Source organism: Sorex araneus, chromosome 4, assembly GCF_027595985.1.
Source record: "Sorex araneus isolate mSorAra2 chromosome 4, mSorAra2.pri, whole genome shotgun sequence".
NCBI lineage: Eukaryota > Metazoa > Chordata > Mammalia > Eulipotyphla > Soricidae > Sorex > Sorex araneus.
The window spans coordinates 204,200,484-204,223,777 of record NC_073305.1 but is presented as its reverse complement, the minus strand read 5'-3'; the positions used below and the strand labels follow the sequence as shown (position 1 = coordinate 204,223,777).

General features: G+C 42.7%; 1 protein-coding gene across 1 annotated transcript; it reads left to right on the top strand.

The window, feature by feature from the left end:
- The first annotated feature begins 530 nt into the window (after window positions 1–530).
- NIPSNAP2 (nipsnap homolog 2) lies at window positions 531–22,983 on the top strand. The gene is made up of 10 exons (XM_055135984.1): window positions 531–669; window positions 9,543–9,682; window positions 9,773–9,818; window positions 12,785–12,879; window positions 13,163–13,233; window positions 14,176–14,316; window positions 15,794–15,825; window positions 18,578–18,672; window positions 19,588–19,671; window positions 21,852–22,983. Exons 1-10 carry the CDS (start codon window positions 584–586, stop codon window positions 21,914–21,916), a joined length of 855 nt encoding a protein of 284 aa, XP_054991959.1. The 5' UTR covers window positions 531–583; the 3' UTR covers window positions 21,917–22,983.
- Window positions 22,984–23,294: the final 311 nt, after the last annotated feature.

Here is a 23,294-nt window from a genome sequence, read left to right as displayed (position 1 = left end):
GGGCAGCCCTGCGAGGGTGGCCGCTAAGGGACTGAGCTGGGAGCAGCTCATGGTCCCTTCCTGGTCTTTTTCCAGCTGGAGCTTCTCTCAGAAGTGGGGGTCCCTCCTTCTGGGGGTGCCCGCAGTGGGCCAGGTCAAGGTCTCATCAGTTCCCGGGTCCACAGATGGGTCCTGGCAGCCTTCGGGCGAGCGGGTTTCATTCATTACTTCCCAAGAACCCACTGGCCCGGGAAGTCTCCGTCTGCTGCCAGCGGCTTCATGCATCTGCATGGCCCAATGCCAAGGGTCTCCTTGCCCAAGCCTTGCCCACTCCCCCGGGACGCCCGGCATCCCCGCGCTCCAGCGCGACGCTTTTCAGAAGCGTCCGTTCCCGCCACGCTCCCAGCGCTGCCCCGGAGCCCCGCGCCGACAGGCCGCTCCCCTGGGTTCCGGGCTCCCGTCCCCGCGGCGGCCGCGCGCCCCGCTCCCCCTGGCGGCGGCGCCCCCGTCTGCAGGCCCCGAGCCCCGCCCCAGGCCCGCGGCCGCCCGGGTCGGGGAGGGGGCGCGGCGGCGGCGGCGGCGGCGGCGGCGGCGGCGGAGCAAGATGGCGGCGCTGGTGCGGTGCGGCCACCGAGCGGCCCGCGGCCTCCTGCAGCGAGCCGGGCCCTGCAGCCCGCCGGCCGGGCTCCGGTGAGCAGCGCCGCCTTCCCGGGAGCGGCGTTGGCGGGCGCGGGGCGCGGGCGCGGGGCTGTGTCCCGTGGGGGCCGGGCCTGCGGGGCGGCCGAGGGGCCGCGCTGAGGCGGCGGCGGCGGCGGCGGCGGCGGCGCTTCCGGCGGGCGCGGCTCAAGGTCGCGGGGAGGACGGCGCCCCGGGGCCCGCGGACCTTGACCTTGGTGGGGCCGCAGCGGCCCGGAGCCGGGGCCGGGGCTCCCGGCGCGCACCGAGCGGTTCCTCCGCCTGGCGGGGTGAAGAGGCTGGGAAACCTGCGGGGGCCGCGGGGGGCATCGATGCCCTCGGGCTCGTGCCCTCGGGCTCGTGAGGCGTGGTCGGAAGTCGGGGTCCGCGCGAGTCCGGACCCCCGTGTTTTAGATCGCCTTGGGTTCAGGGTTCGATTTCCCGATTCTGTCACTTGGCAGACACACAGCGGTTTTCCTTACAGGAGGTCATTGCACTGGCTCCCCCCCTCCCCATTCCTCCATTCCCCCCCTTTCTTTTTTTGGGGGGGTTCACACCAGTGGTGCTCAGAGGTTACTCCTGGCTCTGCACTCGCTGGCGGTGCTCAGGGCACCATATGGGATGCCGGGGATCGAACCCCGGTCGGCTGCGTGCAAGGCAAACGCCCTGCCTGCTGTGCTATCGCTCCAGCCCCTCATTGCAGTGTTTTTTTTACGCTGGCTTATTTTCAGTGAAGTAATTAGCCTTTAAGAAATGCAGGTGGCCCTTGAAAATGAAGAAAGTTGCAGTGGTAGTGCAAGGATCCAGCCCACGACCTCCCTGGTTGTGAAACTCCTAAGATGGCCCAGGCCTTGTACTATGACATGGTGTTTGAATGCAATCCAGACGGGATCTTAAGCAATGGGATCTGCAGAAAGATGAGGGGGAACCTCAGGAAGAACAGGCGACACACGGACTTCTCAAGCAGTTTGAAGGCTTCAGGCCCAGTGCCCTTCCTGCTATTTATAAGTTTTGTTATTTCCAAATTTCGTCTGTTTCCAAGTGCATTAATAAATTATTTTCATTTTTTAAAATTCTGTTGAATTCTGCAGGTCATTTGTGTCTAGACATGAAAAACAAACTCATAAAATTTCTATTTTCTTCTTTCCAAGAAAGCTGAATTGAAGATAATGAACATGAGCTAACATGTTCGACCAAATTGCCCAATGTCAGGAAAGCTGGTGATTGGAGATTTGAGCTGGCTGAGCCCAAATACTCCTGACACAGGAGACTGTCTCTGTTCAACCTGGGGGTTCTTAGCTTACCCCTGCAGTCCCCTCTACCTTTTGACTACTTCCTCCCGCACCCTAGTCTGCCTTAACAGTAGATATTCTCTGAGAACTAGTGATAACTTCATTGACACATTCCAAGTACAAGATAATTTTTCGTTAGTTGGGGGTATTTTTTGTTTCAATGTTGAAGATAGATGGAGTACTTTATATTTGCAGGATCATTTCTGCTTTTTCACACCTTACAGTTTATGGAGTTCATGGATCCAGAATACCGTCGGTATTTGTAATTTCTTATACAAAATATTTGTTTCATACCCGTGCCGTATTGGGTATGCTAAAAACAGTGACAATAAGTCTCACCATGGAGACGTTATTGGTGCCCGCTCGAGCAAATCGACAAACAATGGGATGACAGTGCAACCTTTAAGTATTTGTTTCCTTTGATTGAAATTTCCTAAGCCTACCTAAACAATTCCTACTATTTTGTTCAGAGTCAACTCAGCATCTTTATCTCCAAAAATGCTTGGGAATCCTTCTTCTATACATTGTAAGCATTTTCACATGCTATTAAGCCTCTCTGTGTTTCATCTTAAAAAAAAAAGTAGATATTCTCTAGGGCGTGATGCAGACCTAGTGTATTGACTAATTTGGTGAAATATTGAATGTAAACAATGTATTAGAAAATCTGTAGAATAGAGCATAATAGCCATAGTCTACCACTGAGCAGTTATGAATCTGGTAAAGCTTGGTGAAATCTGGTAAAATCTGGTGGCTGTGAACTATTCAAATAGAAACGCCAAATAGGCAATTTCCTGCTTGACCGGTTACTTCCTACCTTAAAGGAAATATCTGAATTCCAGGTAACACTGGAAGTTATCCCAGCAGATGGGAATGTTGACTGTTCATTGTTGGCCGAAACATAAATTTCTTGAATTCTTGTATTTGGTTGAAAGCTCTCATAATAAAACTTTTTAAACTATAGAAATATATGAGATTGCTTAAAAGGGACTAGAGAAAGAGAAGAGACTGGGAAACAGACCTGTGATGTGTGAACATTTGCACACTGTATAGGACAGAGAGGTGGCACAGTGACTGGGGAAGGGCCCGTGAGGTCAGTGTGACTGCCTGGTGGGGCGTGGGGGGGTCTTGCAGAGAAGGAGTGGTCAGCTGTGCCAGATGATGGGAAAACGAGACTTGCAGTAGGGAGGTTGTCAGTGACCTTGCAAGAGGGTTTTCGGAGAAGTGGGAACTCTTCCTGGAAGACGAACTCGCCAGAATTTCTCGCTCAGCATTCTGTGCCAGGGACAGTAGTTCAGCTGCTCGGACATTGTGTCCTTGAGGTGCTCTGTATCTAGAATTTAGCTCCCCTTTACCTTTTTAGCTTGCTTACTCCTACTGGCACCTCTCCCGATGGTCCCACTGGGACATCTCACATTCATTGGTGCCAGCCAGAAACAAGGGCTTCCCCCAAGTGCATGTCCCCTGCTGTGTCCCTTCTGGTCTGTTGCCAGCTCTGCCAGTTCTGTCTCTAGCAGGTCCGGGTCTCCATTGCCATGGGCATCACATCCGGATTCCTGTGAAGAAAGTGGACTAGAGCTCACTGGTGAAGGGGGCAGCTAAGGACTTCTAAGCATGGGGCCGGAGCGATAGTACAATGGGGAGGGCGTTTGCCTTGCACACAGCAGACCCAGGATTGATCCCTGGCATCCCATATGGTTCCCCCAGCAGGCGGAATTTTTGAGTGCAGAGCCAGGAGTAACCCCTGAGCATCGCCGGTATGACCCAAAAAGAAAAAGAAGGAAAAAAAAGAAAAAGAATTCTGAGCATTATTTTTAATTAATTAATTTATTTTTGTGGGAGGGGTTTAGGCCTCTCCTGGGCTCTCTGCTGGGGAAGGAGGGTATATCCCACAGTGCTGGGGGCCTGTGGCGCTGGGAATAAATGACCCCTACACTTAGGGCAGAGCGTTCACTCCTGTACTCTCTCTCTAGCCCCAACTTCGGCATTAGGAAGATCCTCTGTGATTAGCCCTGATCTCTGTCCTTTGACACTACCCCCTTCAGAAAAATAAAATGTACAAAAGAAATTTGGTTTTCTTTTTTCTTTTCCCCTTCCCTTTGTTTTCTGCAATAACCAAGGTTCGTATTCTTCATTATGCTACACCAGAGGCAGCAGGCTTAGCTGTAGCCCCCTGTATACCAAACAGGATTGTACTTTAGCATTGACGCAGTACTAGGAATTGAACTCTCAACCTGATAGCGTGTAAGGCAGATACTCTCCCTCTAAGCTATCCACGGGCCCTAGAAATTTGATTATAGTGTGGGACATTTTAATATGGAGTAACGATTGGATAACTGTAAAATTATTTTTCTTCGATGTAAGAATGGTATCATGGTTTTGCCTCTGTTTTTAGGAAATGCATGCTCATTTAATGAAGTAAATGGTGTCTGCATTCTGCTTTAAAATGGTTTGGTAGGGGGTGGGCAAAGAGATAGTAGAGGAATTATGGTACTTGTCATGCATGTGACTATCCACAGTTCAATCTCCAGCACCATATGGTCCCCCAAGCACCATCAGGAGTGACCCCTGAGCATAATCGGGTATGTCCTTCTCCATTAAGAAATGGTTTGGGGGCGGAGGGGGGAAGCACAAAAAAAAAAAGAAAGAAAGAAATGGTTTGGGGGGTTGGAGTGATAGCACAGCAGATAGGGCGTTTGCCTCGCACATGGCCAACCTGGGTTCGATTCCCAGCATCCCATATGGTCCCCTGAGCACAGCTAGGAGTAATTCCTGAGTGCATGAGCCAGGAGTGACCCCTATGCATTGCCAGATATGACCCAAAAATTGAAAGAAAAAAAATGGCTTGGTCAGGCCCAAGGATAACTCTAATGGTTGAGCCACATATTTGGCATACGAGAGTTCCAGGTTCAGTCCCCAGCACCCATGATCCCCCGGGCACTGCTGGGCATGACCCCAAGAGACAAAAAAAGATGAATTTAAAGTCAATTAAAGAAAAATAATTTGATCAAAGAGTAACACAATATAGAGAGATGATTAAAAATGATAATTATTTAATCAGTTGCTGTGCTGGTGGATCATCATATTCATTGAATTAAGATGAGGGGCTGGAGTGATAGCACAGCAGGTAGGGTTCGATTTCCAGCATCCGATGTGGTCCCGTGAGCACCGCCAGGGGTGCAAGAGCCGTGCTCCCTGATGTTTATTGCTGTGGTCCACTCGCATTCCTGCCAGGCTTCCTTTTACACTTAGGTCTTTTATTTGGGAGGTGCGCGGGGCTGGACAGCTGGCGCTGCTTAGGGGTTCTTCTGCCTCTGCACATGGGAATCACTTCAGGAACCTTGTCAGGTGGGGCTCTCACTGGGTCGACTGAGTACAGGGTAAGTGCCCTACCTCCTGTACTATCGCTCTGCCCGCCCCACGGCCCCCCACTGTCTTAGCATTTCACTCCGTACCTGATAAAGTGCAGTTGATAGCCTGGTACACAAGAGCCTGGCGACCCTGCCTCCCTCTGCATTCTGTTTTCTCTCCTCCGTTCGTTATCTCTCCTGGGCCCTGTTCTCTTGCCTAAATAGATTCTTTGCGGTTCCAGAAATGCGCCATGTATTTCCATGACTCCATGCCCCTGGATGTTTTCCTTTTGACTGGAATTATTACTTGCCTTGTCCACCTCTCTTTCTTCTCTTCCAAAACAGAATCAGACTGTCTCCACCGAAATCCCTCTTGCTCCTTCCTTGGCCAGGCCAGTGGGGTTTTCCCTAATTTATCCCCCACTGTGTGTATAAGGCATCGTATCTGTGACCCCTCTTTTAACCGATTCCTTTTTCTCCCATAACACTAAATAGACTAGACGCCTGGTTCATCTGTGTATTCATAGAGCCCGGAACAATGCTGCTGCTCTCTAAGGTCTACTGTAACGGAATGTGATTTTATCCATCCTTTGCAAAAGTATCATAAAACCTAAGTACAGTCTGACCATGATTTGATCAGAATTTGTAAAGAATTACTTCCCAGTTCGTATCACCATGCTAGGTGGATCTGGCACTATAGGCAGTTTCAGTTATACAATTTATACTCAGCAGATTTTATTTTATTTATTTTTTATTTTATTTATTTTTTTATTTATTTATTTTTATTAATTTATTCTTTTATTGAATCACCATGTGGAAAGTTACAAAGCTTTCAGGTTTAAGTCTCAGTTATACAATGCTCAAACACCCATCCCTTCACCAGTGCACATATTCCACCACCACAGTATACCTCCCCCCCGCAGCAGATTTTAGAGTTTAATGGTCCATTGGGAGTGATGCCAGATTTCTCCGTTTGTCAAGACAGTTGTGAACAGTGCTGTGGCTTAGCGCACCTTCTGTGCAAGCGAATGATCACAAGTTCAAATCCCTGGTGTTCCTCATGCACAGAACTCGATCCTGGCAACTCTGAGGTACCACACACTATTTCCACAGCCAGGTGTTTGAACGCACCACAGAAAGGTGAGCCCCATAACTAAACAGACGCATAAGGAACACAGGCAGGAAATGCACCTCATGAGCACTTCTGTGACTACCGCAGTCTGCACTCCTTGCAAGCACCACAACCATAAGCATGACTCAGCTGTCCCGAGAGTCCCATGATCACATGTGCAAGCACTGCACCTCGAGGAGGGCTTAGTAACCCCAGTGAGCACTGTGGCCATGATGTGCAGTCGCTACTGAGCACCCAAGCTAAAAATATATTAGCACCTCAACCTGGCCTATGTATAAATAACCCAGTCATGTCAACAGTAAACTCAGCAGAGGAGGGAGTGGCGGTGGCGGGGAGGGGGGAAAGGAGGGGAGTTAAAAAAAAAAGCTAAGACTTTGTATTATAGAGTCCACGTTTATCTTGTGGGACAGTTGGAAATTTGCATCACACGAGAGGCTTTTTTTCCTTCCCTCTTACTTAAATTCCAAATCTCTTCTTTCGTACCAGAGGTGGTTCTTTTCCTTGGCTCTGTGTGTTTGAGTAGGCCTGCTTAGCAGATTTGAAATAGTATACAAAATCATCTGTGTTTAGAACTGTTTCCTCTGGGCCTCCTCTATATCCGCATCCTGACCTTATTTTGAAAAGATTCTGCACATTTATAGTGGCTACTTGGGAAAAGTCAGAAAAGGTTATTTATGTGCGGAGCAAAGATCAGAACTATAAAAAGCATGTTCTCAGAAACCTGAATGGAGATCACAGCTATCATTTGCAAAGGGGATTGCTCAGAGGAATGGGTGCTGACAGCAGGCTGTGTTGTGTGCAGTTCCATATGTAAGACGTTCTGGGAAGGGCAAAACTTTAGCTACATACAGCAGATTTATGGGTGCTAGTAACTAGAAGGAAGAAGAGCGACTATGAGTTTTTGGTTTTGCGGGGCCATATCTGGTGGTATTCAGGACTTAGTATTTGGGACACCGTATGTAGTGCCACAGATGAAACCAGGTTTGGCTGGATGTAAGGCAAATGTTTTACCCTCTATACTGTCTCACTCGAAAAGGACTGAATATGAATGAAGGAATTTGGGTGCAGTAGAAGAACTTCCATATCTTCTATTAGTCTAAATGGTCTTCCACCCCAAAGTGAATTTTACTGTATATGTTTGAATTAAAATATAAAAAAAATCCACCCTTTGACAACAGAACGGTGATTAGCAGAGGAGAAGGATAAAGGGAGATGGAACAGATGAGTAGAGGGGATAGTATGAATGGTTGGATGGTCTGGTAACTAGAACTTTAGTGGTGAATGCAGTGTGGTGTGCTATACAGTTAAGAAGCTATATTCTTTTTTTTTTTCTTTTTGGGTCACACCCGGCGATGCACAGGGGTTACTCCTGGCTCTGCACTCAGAAATTACCCTTGGCGGTGCTCAGGGGACCATAGGGGATGCTGGGATTCGAACCCGGGTTGGCCACGTGCAAGGCAAACGCCCTACCCGCTGTGCTATCGCTCCAGCCCCAAGAAGCTATATTCTTGAAACTGATAGAGTATTTGAATAGACTAATGGTCTGTCAACATTTTAAGAGGTGAAATGGCTGTTATTGATTATCGTGATATACAGTTAAGAAGAGAATGATTTATTTATTTATTTGTTTATTTTTGGGCTTTCTGGGCCACACGCAGCAATGTTCAGGAGTTACCCCTGGCTCTGCACTCAGGAATTACTCCTAGTGATGCTTGGGGGACTGTATGGGATGCCGAGGATCAAAACCGGGTTGGTCGCATGCACGGAAAGTGCCCTACCTGCCTTGGCCTCCCCCTAAAGTTCATGATTTCTTAGCATTCACTTTTATTGTGTTTGGGGGCTAACCCAACCGTGATCAGGGTTTACTCCTAACTTTGTACTCAGGGATCACTCCTGGTGGCTTTGATGGGCCATATGAACTTCCAGGGATTGAACCTGGCCCACTTTTAAATATTTTAACTAATGTAAGTATGAGTATATGGGGCGAGAAAGATAGTACACAGGCTAAGATGTTTGTCTTGCATCTTGCGCGGCCACCACCAGGGAGCACACTTGAGCACAGAAACAGGACTAGGCTCCAGTAGCCCACTGAAACAAAATAAATACTCCATGCAGAGAGAAATAGTTCAGATATTCAGGAGCTTATGTGATTTGTATTTGTGTTGATGGTACGTACTACTCTGTGACAACAATTTCTATATGCTTTTCTCATATCAACCATGCATGTTGATCTACCTCTGTTAATGAATAGTATTCTGATTTTTCATATTCTTATAATCACAAGTTTCTCCTTTTTGCAATTGACTCTGCTTCTGCCATTTCCACTGTGTGTTCTCTTGGAGCCAGGGAGATAGGTGAAAGGACTTTGTTTTCAGGAGACCCAGATTTGATTCACAATGCAACCTGGTCCTCCAAGCAATGGATAGAGCAATGACTTAGGTGCTCACGGCATATTCAATTTGTCCAATGAATTGATAATTTAAAAGATAGTATACTATGGAAGAAGCCGGGCGTTCTGGTGAGCAGTGCAGCCGGAGAATGCTCCGGACCCGAGACTGGGCCAGCAACACCGGGGATCCAGACGGAGGAGGTACAGCCAGCACACCTTCTCCAGATGGAGCCCCGGCGACACTGAGCAGCAACTAACATGGCTCCGGGATGCGGGACTGGGACAGCTCTGAACCTTTTCTAAAAACTGAAAATATAAAATCTTTTAATGGAAAACTAATTATCAAATGCTTCCTTGCTAGTAGGGCTGTCTTTCTTGGGGGGAAACTCCAACAACAATAGTGAGTTTTTTGTTGAAATATGGAACGTAATCAAGGTAAAGAGAAAATGAAGTGAAGTTCATCAGTTATACAGTTGGGGGTGGGGGGCAGGGGTATACTGGGGTTTTTGGTGGTGGAATATGGGCACTGGTGAAGGGATCAGTGTTTGAATATTGTATAACTGAGACATAAACCTGAGAACTTTGTAAGTTTCCACGTGGTGATTCAATAAAAATTTAAAAAAAAATTCTGACACCCCAAAAAGATAGCATACTATGTGATACTACCAAAAGTCACTGAAATATTTGAATCACTGATTAAACTAATTTTTGTAATTATTGTTCCATAGGGGATTGACCTCTTCAAGTAATAGACGTCGAGAAGATAGCTGGTTAAAATCCTTATTTGTCCGGAAAGTTGATCCAAGAAAAGATGCTCACTCCAATCTCCTAGCCAAAAAGGAAACAAGCAGTTTATACAAATTACAGTGTGAGTGATGAGTTTGATATTTGCATATTTGGTTTTTTTTCCTTTGTTTATAAATTGATCATTGAATTTTTGTTTTGTTTTGTTTTTCAGTTCACAATGTTAAACCGGAATGCCTAGAAGCTTACAACAAAATTTGGTGTGTATGCCAAACTGTCTTTTACTTAGGAAAAATTTTCATATTTGTTGGTTCAGCTAACATTTGATAGCACAGTGAGATCTTTGATTCCTCTTCTTAAAACCAAATGTTTAAATTGAGTGCTGCGTGGGACTATCAAGGGCACTGGGATTTTAAGCACTCAGAGTGAAGTCATTGCTTAAACTATATCGAAAAGATAATAAGGTCTTAGAATGTTACTTGATTCGTAAGATGGAAGGAACCTTGCAAAGCTGTCTAGTCCATCTATTCATCCAGTTTTTTCTATAGACTTCCTGACTGCCTATGCTTAAATATGTTCAGATATTTCATTTGTCGATAGCTTTGAGTGTCAGAGTTAGAGCTCATATCTCTGTCTTCTGCTGTTCCCAATTTTACTCCTAAGTAAAAATGCCTCTTGGGAGTCTTACGTATATTTGAATTCAGTTGCCGTTTCTTCTCGAATCTTTCATTCCCCAGGATCCAGGTCTCTTTAGAAAATTATATGCAATTAGATTCATGCATCCTTAGAGCATTAATTAACCTTAAGATCAAAAATAGAATTCAGCTCATCAATTCTTTATTAACAAAAATGATATATGATGCTCAATTATGAACACAGTTCAAGCAATTTTTTTCACCTATAATAGCTGCTTTGGTGAGAAAATAAATTTGTCACCAGAATTGGCATGATTTACAGAATCAAAGATCTTTTATTGTGTTGGGTTATTTTTTTTTTTAAGGCAGTTTGGGGAACTGTAGTGTAGATTTCTTAGCAATTTTTTTAATGTTGAGATTATTCTTTTTTTAAAAAAAAATGCTTCTAAGTCTTTTCTTATAAAATGAAATTTTTCTCAGTGCTGATGTTTCCCTGGATTTTCTTTTCTGTCTTGCTTTTGTCACTTCATCCTGTCTTTAGATTTCTGTCTCTTCATATTTCTGTTTCGATATCTTGCTCTCATTTCAAACTCAGCATATAGAATCACCTTGCTCTTTCAGCTTCCTGTATATGTCACTCACCATGGTTCTTTTTTTTTTTAACTCTTCCCTTAGTTGTTTATTATTAAGTAATCACTAAGGGTCATGTGTCCTTTATTTGATAAGTGTTTTGGTTCTCTTTGTTTTTTCATCCTCCATCTCCCTCCATCTCACTCGTCCGTCGAAGTCCTATTTCCAAGTAGCCTCCTCTCTGAACTGCCTTTCTTGGTTTGAAGCTGTACCTGTATCTTTACTCCACCCTGAAATCCATGACCCAAAAGTCTGTCAGATTGATCTGCTTGAGTTCTATTTTCTCATTCATCATGTTTTTTCTTTTCTCTGAAACTTTCAGCAGCAACCTGTATCCAGTACATAAAGACTTAACTCCTGCCTGGTTTTTAGGGGCCCAAATAATGAGGTTCTGCCCAACCCATCCAGTTCTGGGTACAAGTACTATCTACATTACAACCTCTATTCAGGTAAGGCCAGGCTTCTAAGAGCAGATTTGGCCCCCCCCCCGCCCTTTAAGAAAAAAAAGAGAGAGGATTGATTTTTGTATTGGTGAAAAACCGAGGCCCCATTGATTGCTCAACCCTCGCCCCTTTCTGGACTCAATCTGGGTCCTCTTTAAAGGCTTTTTCCTTCCCTGTGACTCTAATTCAGGAAGAAAGAGAGATCCATTTCCATTTTCTCAACATAATACATCTTTCTGCACCCCTGATTTCTATCAAACCCATGTCATTTCTAAGAATTCAGTTAATATCATCTTAATTTTTTAAAATAAATGTCACACTTCAAAATATAGACAGTGTGGTCATTGTAACTGGGTTTTAAAGATGTTTAAGTATTCATTTAGACAGAACACCATTCAGAGATTTTTTTCTCTGTTAATATCCCATCACATACACCCATCCTGATGCCCCCAGCATCTGGTGGTTAGCCAAATATCATTCATTATCAGCAAATAATTTGAACCGGTTTCATCTCTGACCCATTTTGTATACTTCTGCATCCATTACCGAATCTGTTGTGCTCTTTCATCATTATTTTTCTATTTAAAATGGGATGGGTTTCAGATATTCTCTTGGTGTAGTATAGTCATCCCCGTTCCCTTTGCACTTCCCTATACCTTCGAGTCTTTAGAACCGGAAAGTTCATAAGGAGGGAGACGACTCCTCTGATAAGTTGACACACGGCCATGCCCTGTCACTGCTTTGCTCCCGCACATGTGTAGTCAGTGGAAATGAACTGGGTGATTGCGTGTTCATTGTGGGATTATGTGGTACCTCTCAAAGGTCCTCAGCTGGTTGAATTGAATAGAACCTAGTTTATGCTTCATGTTGTGTCTTTAATTTGTCTTCTTTCACCACGTTGATGCCCTGTGAGACTGTCGGGGTTGGGCTGTTTCCAAACTGTTGTGTTCTGTCTTCCCCCTTCCTGAACTCAACTTGTTTTCTGCCCTGTTGTCTCTCTGCCTGCACACGCCAATTCTGTTGTCTCTCCCATCATGAACATTCTTCTCTTTTTTTTTTTATTTCCTTCGCATTCTTTCTCTACTATTCCCAGTTCTTTCATTTGTCCTCTATTTGAAACCAACAGAACATAGCTTTTACAAACACTGCCATTTCTAAGTACTTCTTTTTTGTTTTCTGAAATGAAAAATTGGCGTATAGTTCCCGGAATCTTGGGACCTTGGACTCATCTTTTGTCATTTTTTAATCACTATTCTTGAGCTGCTTACAATTGTTGTAGAGAGTTAGGACATCAGAAACATGAGAGTCTATTAAGTGAGATGTGAGGATACAACAGAATTCAATTAAAAGATTAGTTCTGCACATTATTGTAGTATAAAGATAAGCTGTTGCCAGTTGTCAGGACATAGGAAGATGACCTTTCTCCTGTTACTAATCATGTGTTGTCCACCTGGTAAAATTTTTTTTCACTTGGTAAATTTTTGTGTGTAATTAGTGTTGGTATTTCTTCTCTTTAAGTCAAGAGATATTGCCAAAGATTCATGAAGATAAACATTACCCTTGTACTTTGGTGGGGACCTGGAACACGTGGTATGGCGAACAGGATCAAGCTGGTAGGAAGCAGAAGTGTTTAGAATGAGCACTTGTTCCCTAAGCCTTTTCTGTAATAATTTCATATTTGATTTGTTGCTTGTTTTTTATTATCAAAGTTTTCCTATAACTCATTGCAAAAACTCCTTTTGTAAATTGTAATATTGTAATCTGTTCTCGAAGCTTTATGGTGTAATCCATAGGCCAGCATCTGAAACACTGCCGTGTGTACCTACCTAGAATATATTTAAGCTCAAAGTATCATGAAACTCTTAAGTATATATTATCTTTTAAAATATATTTCAGTTCACCTCTGGAGGTATGAGGGCGGCTATCCAGCTCTCACAGAGGTCATGAATAAACTCAGAGAAAATCAGGTAATGATTGTGTGTGAAAACTGTTTACTTAGACTAGATGATAATGATAATAGATCTTTGTACAATTAAGTAACTTTTCTGTCAAGATTCTTGTTGGTGTTTTATATAAAATATCTTATTATTTGGACTTGAAGTTATAAAACAAAGTAGTTGTAATATTATTGAAATAGCAATTTTTATTGTAAAAATCAAGTGGTACTTTGAAACTGATTAAGTCAGCCTCATGGACACAATAAATCCTAAATTACCTAATATATTTTTCGAAACTGCCAACCACATATTCATAGCCTTTATCCCTGGCTGACTTTCTCGTTCATCTCATTATGCTTGTTAATGAAAAAAATTTTAATAGCATGTTATTAGGAAAGAGAACCTTTTCTGTTAGACTCCCAGTTTAAATATAAATGGCTTTGGATCTTCTGATGTTTTGTGGTCTCCACAGTACTTCTCTTAATAGCTGTCAAACACTGTTAGGAGGACCTATAAGTGTCCAAAATTATATTTGTTTTCATTGTTATTTAGTTTGGATGGCCACAGAGTTTTTCATCTAAACAAGAACACTTTTATTGTTTGGTTTTGAGTTTGGTTTTGAGGCCACACCTGGAGGTGTTCAGAGCTTATTCTTGGCTCTGTGTTCAGGGATCACTATCAGCTATGTTCCAGGAATATACGTGATGCTGTGAATCAAACCGAGGTCGGTCACTGAGCAAGGACCATACCCGCTGGACTATCTGCCCAGCCCTAAACATGATCCTAAACACTTTTGAAAGTATGAGGAAATCTAAAAGTTAAGGTTCAGTAGAATGTGAACTGGGATTATCTTGGGCCAATTGGGACTCTCTTTGTTATAGGGAAACAGAATATCTATAGTAGGAACAAGATGTTACTAAAGATGTGTATATAACATTTTTAAATTTTCATGAGCGAATTTTTCACTCCAAGGAATTTGTGGCATTCCGGAAGGCAAGAAGCAATATGCTTCTCTCTAGGAAGAATCAGCTGCTGCTGGAATTCAGTTTCTGGAATGAGCCTGTTCCACGGCCAGGACCTAATATTTATGAACTTCGATCGTACCAACTCCGAGTAAGTACTGAGATACAAGTACCTGTCCTCCCAGTCTTCTGTGAAGAAGCATGAGAGCCCTCCCAGGACTGACAGCGAAATTAATCGTACACTCTGTGATGCTGTGTTTGATGTTACAATTTGGTCAGCTTGTTTTATCCCCTGCCCAATCCACCTCTTCTTATTTTTTTCCTTCTTTCTCATTCATTCTCTTCTGCTAAGTTCCTCTTTCAAAAACAAAAACAAACAAAACTGGGTCTTTGCACCGCATCTGACTGTGCTTAGGGCTTGCTCTTGAATCTATGCTCGTGAATCATTCCTGCCGGAGCTCAGAAGACTAAATAAGGTGCTGGGGTCAGAACCATCGAAAAGCGAGCACCTTCCCCGCTAGACTGTCCAGTCCCGCTTCTATCTTTTATCATCTTTCCCATAGTTTCTGTGTTTATAATTTTTTTAGGTTTTGGTTTTGAGCTATACCCAATTGTGTTCAGGGAACTGTGCAGTGCCAGGGATCCAGCCCAGGTCTCCTGCATGCAGAGTGTGTGCTCAGTTCATTGAATAGCTCTCCTCAGCCACAGTTAAGAGTATGAATGAATATGTGTGCACATATATATGTATGCATAATATATATATATACATATATATATATTTCAGGACTAAGACATATAAATATTGCACTTGGACTAACTCAACTAACACGTGCGATTATTGAATAAATTTAACTATATTAAGATAAAAAGGAACATTTTGTAAGAGTTGCTAGACATTTGCTAAGATCTTGGTGAGCTAATACCATTTCATTTTACTGTGAAAAAAACTGTGATATCTTTGTTACATTGACTTAAACTGGGGCAATAGACTGGGCACATGTTTTACATGCAGGAGGTTCAGGTTCAACCCCCAGAACCATCAAGTTTGTTGCATTCTGCCGGGAACAACCCCTGCACACAGAGCCAGTAGTAGTCTCTGGACACCACTGGGCGTGGCTCCAAGACAAAAAAATAAAGGAATAAAACAAAAAGTATGTTTATATTGAATCTTTTTGTGTGTTGTTTGGGACTACACCTGGCAGAGCTTAGGGCTTACTCCTGGCTCTGCACTCAGGAATTACTCCTGGCGGTGCGCGGGGAACCGTATGGGATGCCAGAGATTGAACCCAAGTCTGCCGCATGCAGATGCCTTACCCACTGTACTATCCATTTGCCCTTTCCTCTCTTTTTTTTAATTTTGGGTCACACCTGCCTATGCTCAGGGCTTACTCCTGGCTCTGTGCTCAAGAATTATTCCTGACAGGTTCAGGGGAACGTAGGCAGTGCTAGGGATTGAATCTGGGTTGACCATTTGCAAAGCAAATAAATCCTTACCCACTATGCTATCTCTCCAAACCAAAGCTAATTATTAATGTGGTAGTGTCGTTCGTTTGTTTTCTTGCTCATTTGGTTTTTTACTGCTATTTCCTATTCACAAAACAACTAACAAAATCCCTCCCTCTTTTCAGCCAGGAACTATGATTGAATGGGGCAACTACTGGTGAGTATATTACCAAATGGTAAGTTTATGAGTACTATTAATAGATTTTTTTGTTTGGGGATTAAAAATTATATTAGGCTATAGTGTTAGCTTTAGTAATAAAATCTGGGAATAATGCCATGATGTAATTCTAGATTTTTTTTCTATTGAACCTTCATGTTATGTAATATTTCAAGCACATATAACAGAAAGAATAATACCATGGATTCTCTAACTGTATCTTACAGTGATTCAAAAAACAAAGAATAATACTATGGATTCTTCCCTTGCCTGCTTTTGTATTTGTTACTTCACTGTCACTGTATCACTGTCATCCGTTGCTCATCGATTTGCTCGAACAGGCACCAGTAACGTCTCCATTGTGAGACTTATTCGTTACTTAGCTTCAGTAATTTTTAAATACATGACCAATCATTCTTAGATCTACCTCCTCTGACCCAGATTATTTGGAAGTAAATGGCAGACAGCATAGCACTTCATTTATAAGTATTTCAGTCCATATCTCTTAAGAAGTAGCACTGTAGTACTATTGCCCCGTTGTTCATCGATTTGCTCGAGCAGGCACCAGTAACGTCTATCTCCTGAACCCTATGTGGTCCTGTTTTGATTCTGGGGCTAAAATTGGCAGTTCTCAGGGCTTACGCCTAGCTCTGCACTCAGTGATCACTCCTGGCAGTGCTCAGGGAACCATATGTGTTATTGGGGAATGAACTGGGGTTGGCTGTGTGCAGGGCAAGCCCGTGAACAACCACAACAAAATTGCACCAGTATGAGTTAAAGACCACGAAGACGACTCTGAGAACATTTATTAAAGATTCAATACCAGTTTGAGGTGTTTTGTGGGGTAGGGAGGGATACAGCACAGCTCACAAGCACTGTTCAGGGGCCCAGGAGCCAACTGTGCTGAAAACCCTAAAGAGAGCTTAATGCAAAGGTCCGAAGTTCTGAGGACCAGCAGTACTATCACCCAGCTCCAAACTAAGATATCTTTTGACTTGAAAGTTAATAAACCTGTATTGATATATTGCTAGTTTTTCTCTTGGTTTTGGGTGCACAGCTGGCAGTTACTCGGGCTATTCCTTACTGTGTGCTAAGAAGTGACTGACCTTTGGCAGTGCTGGGGAACCACTGGTGGGACCGGGACTTAGAACCAAAGTAGGAGGGATGCAAGGCAAGCACCTTACCCCAGTACTGCCTCTCCTGCCCCAGGTATACTATTTTGTGGGTGTTGTGGGATCACATTTGATGATGTGTGACAGTTATGGGGATCAAACCCAGGTTTCCGAGCCACATCCCCAGGACCTTTCACTGTCACTGTCACTGTCATCCCATTGCTCATCAATTTGTTTGAGCGGGCACCAGTAATGTCTCCATTGTAAGACTTGTTACTCTTTTTGGTATATCGAATACGCCACAGGTAGCTTGCCAGGCTCTGCTGTGCGGGTGAGATACTCTAGATAGCTTGCTGGGCTCTCCAAGAGGGGCGGAGGAATCGAACCCAGGTCAGCCGTGTGCAAGACAAACACCCTACCTGCTGGGCTATTGCTCTAGCCCGCCCTAGGACCTTGTAAAATTATAATAGGCACAAAATTACTAGGGGATTTTTTTTCTTAGGTGGATTTTTTTTTTTTCTTTTTGGGTCACACCTGGCGATGCACAGGGGTTACTCCTGGCTCTGTACTCATGTACTCAGGAATTACCCCTGGCCGTGCTCAGGGGACCATATGGGATGCTGGGATTTGAACCCGGGTCGGCCGCGTGCAAGGCAAACGCCCTACCCGCTGTGCTATCTCTCCAGCCCCATTAGGTGGATTTTTTTTGATGTAGTAATTTAGTGTCCATAGAATAGGATTACTCAGTTCCATTTTTTTCATGTTAATAGTTAAGACTTTCCCACTATGGAATCTGCAGTGAACTTCCAGGATTATTCAGTTAACTTTAAAGATTACTAATAAAGCTAGTTCAGCATTCCATTTATATTTTGGTATATAGGTAACTATTTAAGATGCTGATCTTCTCCACAGTACATTCTTCTGATTATTACCAGGCTAAGGCAAGTATGTTTTCTCTGCCTATGTAACTGCATTTTTAAAATTCAGAATGAAATGAATAATCTCAAATGGTTATCACTATCAATAAGAGACACTTTCTATCCCGAATTGAGCTGGAATGCAAATAAAAGTGATTTATGTAATTTCACCATTTTGCCAATCAGATGTGTAATTTTTGTGAAGATATTGATCAATGAATTCTAAATGTACAAGGAAAGTATCCTTTGGGGTAACCAGTGGCGCCGTAGCAAAACATCCTACCTTCACAGAGTTGAGCTGTCTGAGGATGAGAGCAGAGACATGCAGTGATCCCAGGGACACTGGTTTGTCCCTTCTGCCACAGATTACCCCATCCTCTGATTCCAGTGCTCCCGCCCTCACCTTCTAATTCATATGCACTGCAGTTCCCCTCCATGAGGAGGACTACTGGTCAAGCCTGTTCCGATACCTTGTTCTTCAAGAACTGTGTTTCACTGTAGTATAGAACCAACAAGATTCAGATCCTTGTTGACAGACCTCCAACTCTTTGTTGAATGCTTTTCCCAAGTGCCATAAATGTCAACAATGTTATATACACATAATCTCAGCAACAGTCATTTTTTTAATTAGTTTTCATTCTGAACATCTTGCCCTGAGAATGGAGGAAATTTACTGTTTCTGACATACCTAGTTTAATATCTGAACATTGCTTTCTCCTGCAGGGCTCGTGCAGTTCGCTTCAGACAGGATAATAATGAAGCGGTTGGAGGATTTTTCTCTCAGATTGGACAGTTATATATGGTGCATCATCTCTGGGGTATGTATTTGTGTGTGTGTGTGTGTGTGTGTGTTGCCAGGATTTCAGAGTTCATTACTAAGTGACATTTACTAGGCAGCAAAGCATATCTCCTCTCAAGTGCCTGAAATACTGCAACAAATCCAAACATTATAGATAAGGATTGGTCTGTCTAGAATGAACAAGGTTAATGGTGAAAGACTTGTAAAGATTTGTAGAGCGTTATTATATATGTGTGTGTTAAGCAATATATTTAACATATGACCTTTATCAAAATAAATCATGTAGCACTGCACTGCAGCACTGTCATCCCGTTGTTCATAAATTTTGCTCGAGTAGGCACCAGTAACGTCTCATTGTGAGACTTGTTGTTACTGTTTTTGGCATTTCGAATATGCCACGGGGAGCTTGCCAGGCTCTGTCGTGCAGGTGGGATATTCTCGGTAGCGTTCCAGGCTCTCCAAGAGGGAGAGAGGAATCAAACCTGGGTCGGCGAACCGGGGTCGGCCATGTTCAAGACAAATGCCCTACCCGCTGCACTCTCGCTCCAGTCCAAGTCATGTAGACATAGATTATTTAAGTCTTATCTGAAAATAACAAAATATAGTATAGGTGATAGTTTAGGAGGTATTTCATTAAATGTTTTGTATCTTCTGGATTTTATTTTTTTTATCTGGGTATGCTTTTAACATGTGAAGAATTTCATTTGGTTTGTAAGAGTTTGTCTTGGATCTAGTAGACTGTATAACTTGAGAGCAAAGTTACATCTCTAACATGATTTTGTTCAGATTAAGCAGCTCGTATTTTATACTAAATTCCCAAAATAGAATTCATGAGAAAAGTATATGAGCATCAGTATAAAAACTTACGTATTGGTGAAATATAGGTCATTATGTTTGATTGAAATCTCGCTTCTTCTGTGTGCTTATTTTGAAGCATACAAGGATCTTCAGACCAGGGAAGATATACGGAATGCAGCTTGGCATAAGCATGGCTGGGAAGAACTAGTATATTATACAGGTAATAGTTAATAAACATAAAATATTTTCATTCTCATTTTTTTTTCAACATTTTTTCTCATTCAACTATTTTTTTAAAATAGTATGGTGAATTACAAGGTTTATGGGGAAAAAACAACATTCTTAAAAAAAAACTCATTTTAGGCACTTGTAAATTTTATGTCATTCCTTTTTTAATAGACTTCTCTATTCTCCGAAATGTATTAAACAGATACATTTTTTTTTTTTTGCTTTTTGGGTCACACCCATCAGTGCTTAGAGGTTACTCCTGGTGGTGCTTGGCAGACCATATTGGATGCCAGGAATTGAACCTGGGTCAGCTGCGTGCAAGGCAAAAGTACCCATTGTACTATCACTCCAGCCCCACAATGTATTTTTTTGTAAGCTTTCCATTTCTCATCAGAATCAGTTGTCAAGACCCATCAGGAGCATCAGGTTGAGTTTCTAATAGCAGAAGTATCTGTCACCCAAGTATCACCAGGAGTGACTCCTCGGCACCATCAGGTGTGACCCCAAAACAGCAACAAAATGGTCTAAGAAAAGATCTGTTCTGACAGTTTAAGGGCCAGAGAGATAGTAAAGGGGCTAAAGTGCTTGCCTTGAACGTAAGCTGACTCCAGTTTGCTCCCTGGCACCTCAATAAAAATGAGCTTTTTTAAAAGGATAATAGTTGGGCTGAATACAGCCCCACAATACCGATACAGATGATGGGACTGGAGAGAGAGCACAGAAGGTGAGGCACTTGCCTTGCACACAGCTGACCCGTGTTCAGTACTCAGGCCCCTTTCGTGCCCTGAGCTTAGAGCCAGAGTAAGCCCTGAGTCCTGCTGAGTATAGCCCACAAGCAAAAAAAAAAAAAAAAAACCCAAAACCCAGTTACTATCTTGTTTTATTATTATTTTTTTTCTTTTTGGGTCACACCCGGCGATACACAGGAGTTACTCCTGGCAGTGCTCAGGGATCATAGGGGATGCTGGGAATCGAACCCAGGTCGGCCGCGTGCAAGGCAAACGTCCTACCTGCTGTGCTATTGCTCTGGGCATCCCCCCTTTTTTTTTATACTTTTAAAGTTATTTAATTTTATGTGACTTTGCTGCTTGAGTTTTTGTTTGTTTGTTTTTTGCTTTTTGGGTCACACCCAGCGATGCTCAGGGGTTACTCCTAGCTCTGCACTCAGGAATTACTCCTGGTGGTGCTGAGGGGACAATACGGGATGCTGGGAATCGAGCCCGGGTCAGCTGCATAAGGCAGAGACACCCTACCTGCTGTACTATCACTCTGGCCCATATTTTTATACTTTCATCAGTTCCCAGAGGAACTTTAATGTTTTTTTTCTCAGTGACAGTTTCGCAAGTGCCCTTCGTCCAGAATGAGGTCACATGAAGATGTTTAAGGAAGTGGCCTGTGGGCCCGGAGAGCTAGTACAGAGGTTAAGGTGCTTCCCGGGCTTGCGGCTCACCCCAGTTCAATCCCAGATACCACATGTGTTCCCCTGAAGACGGGAACCTTGAGCACCGAACCAGGAAAAGCCCCTGAACACTGCCAGGGTGGCCGAAAAAAGTCACCCCCCCCCCCCCAAGAACTACCATAGTCTCACCTTATGAGCTTTCCTGATTTTCCATAAGTGAAACACACTTCCAAACAGAATCTGTTTTCATTTACTGATACTATTATTAACAGATACTAGCACACGCACAAAAAGGATATTAGCACATCTTTCATTACCTTGTATATTCCTTCTCCTGAGATCAGTCCTCAGTTTCCCGTACTCTTTTCTGATACCAAGTTGCAGGTCTTCTGAACAGACTCAGCAAACTATTTATTTTATTTTTATAAAGTAGGTCACAATATTTGATTACAGTTAATGTTCAGAAACCAGTCCCACCACCATTACACCTTCCCACCACCATATTTTGGATGTCTCCATCCTGAACCCCAACCCCTGCCCCAAAGCAGAACTGAAATCATTTATTTTGTATTGTTTGTTAGGAGTAAACCGCTGAAAATGCTCCAAAGAACTTTCCTTAGGGGAGAGTGTGTGAAGATTGTGGTATTTCACCCAGGGGCCATTAAGCCCTTCCATAAGAGATCACTAATAGTTCGGCAAACTGTTTATTGCTGTCTATTCACTCTGATCTGTTTGGAAAAGAACAAACATAGTAATCTTGGTCCTGTTTTAAGTCCCACTTATTCAGGAAATGGAATCCAGAATCATGATCCCATTGAAGACCTCCCCCCTCCAGTAAAGCATCGGAATTTAGATATGCCTACATAAATGTATGTGACAAGTATTTTTCATAAATTAATTTTAATTGTATATCAAGTGAAAAGCAAGTGTAAACTGCTGTAAATAGCTTACGAAAGACCTCTTTTTCTTTAAAATTTCCACAATCACCAGAAAGGAAACTACTGCAGGTTTATTGTGGCCGTGCTTTGTAATGTCCCTTAACACACCTCTTTGTCAAATTTACCTTATAATATTGAGGCATCCCTTTCCACCATCCAGGAAAAGAGGGCCCCAATTAAAACCTGATTCATTTCCAGACAAGAATCCAACCCTGGGGAAAAGCCAACTGTTACTTCGAAGGAGAAAATCTGTTTTATAATTAGATTTTTAGACAAATTTCTTAAATCAGGAGGAAATACCTATTTTGTTATGTTCTCAAATATTTCTGAATTTCACACTAGGACCAGTAAGGAGTCCACCAATACTTGAAATTGCTTTTGTTCACTCATTGATTTTTTTTTTTTATCAGTAGGCAAAGTGAACAATTTGTTATTACTAAGATAGTAGCAATTGTCAAGATATATTTAATCAGAAATTCACTTTTCACAAAATATAGTGGGATGTCTCTATTTGAAAGGGGAAGAAATGAATGGCTTGAATGTGTATATCATATGTGATTTTGAAATGAATATCTTGAATAGCACTAATTTTTATTTATAATATTTTTCTAACAAATAAGTTGCACTAGAAAAAGAGGTTTTATTTTGTAAACAATCATTTGTGACTTCATTTTCTATTGAATATTTCAGTAAGCTCACAGCAAATACTTCCAAGATCATGTGTGATGCATGTTGAGATTTAAATTGGCCTAAAGCTTTGTACTTTGTTTAGTTCTGTTTGATTTTTTTTAATATTAGTGTGCCAAGTTTGTGATTTAATCATGTGAAAATCCCATTGAAATGAAAAATTATGTCTAACATTCAAATAATTTTTGTGTATAAATCTCATTTCGAATGTCAAACTTTTACATGTGAATGGTTTTCTCCAAGAACATATAAAAGTCAATAAAATCTTAATTTTCACATACTCAATGCTTGTGATTTTTTTATGAAGTTGTGTCAATGTATCATCATCATCATCATCATCATCATCATCCTCCCATTGATTATCGAATTTCTCGAGTGGTCTCAGTAACGTCTCCATTCGTCCTGGTCCTGAGATTTTAGAAGCCTCTCTTTACTCTTTACTTCCCAATGATGCCGCATTGGAGGCTCTTTCAGTGTCTGGGGAATGAGACCCAGCATTGCTACTGGTTTTGGCATATGAATACACCATGGGGAGTTTGCCAGGCTCTCCCATGTGGGCAGGAAACTCTCGGTAGCTTGCCAGGTTCTCTC

Coding starts and splice junctions, on each gene's coding strand:
- NIPSNAP2 (XM_055135984.1), top strand. CDS start 584: ATGGCGGCGCTGGTGCGGTGCGGCCACCGAGCGGCCCGCGGCCTCCTG. Junction 9,819..12,784: donor GAAGCTTACAACAAAATTTG/GTGTGTATGCCA, acceptor CTTCTCTTTAAG/TCAAGAGATATTGCCAAAGA. Junction 18,673..19,587: donor TATGGTGCATCATCTCTGGG/GTATGTATTTGT, acceptor CTTATTTTGAAG/CATACAAGGATCTTCAGACC.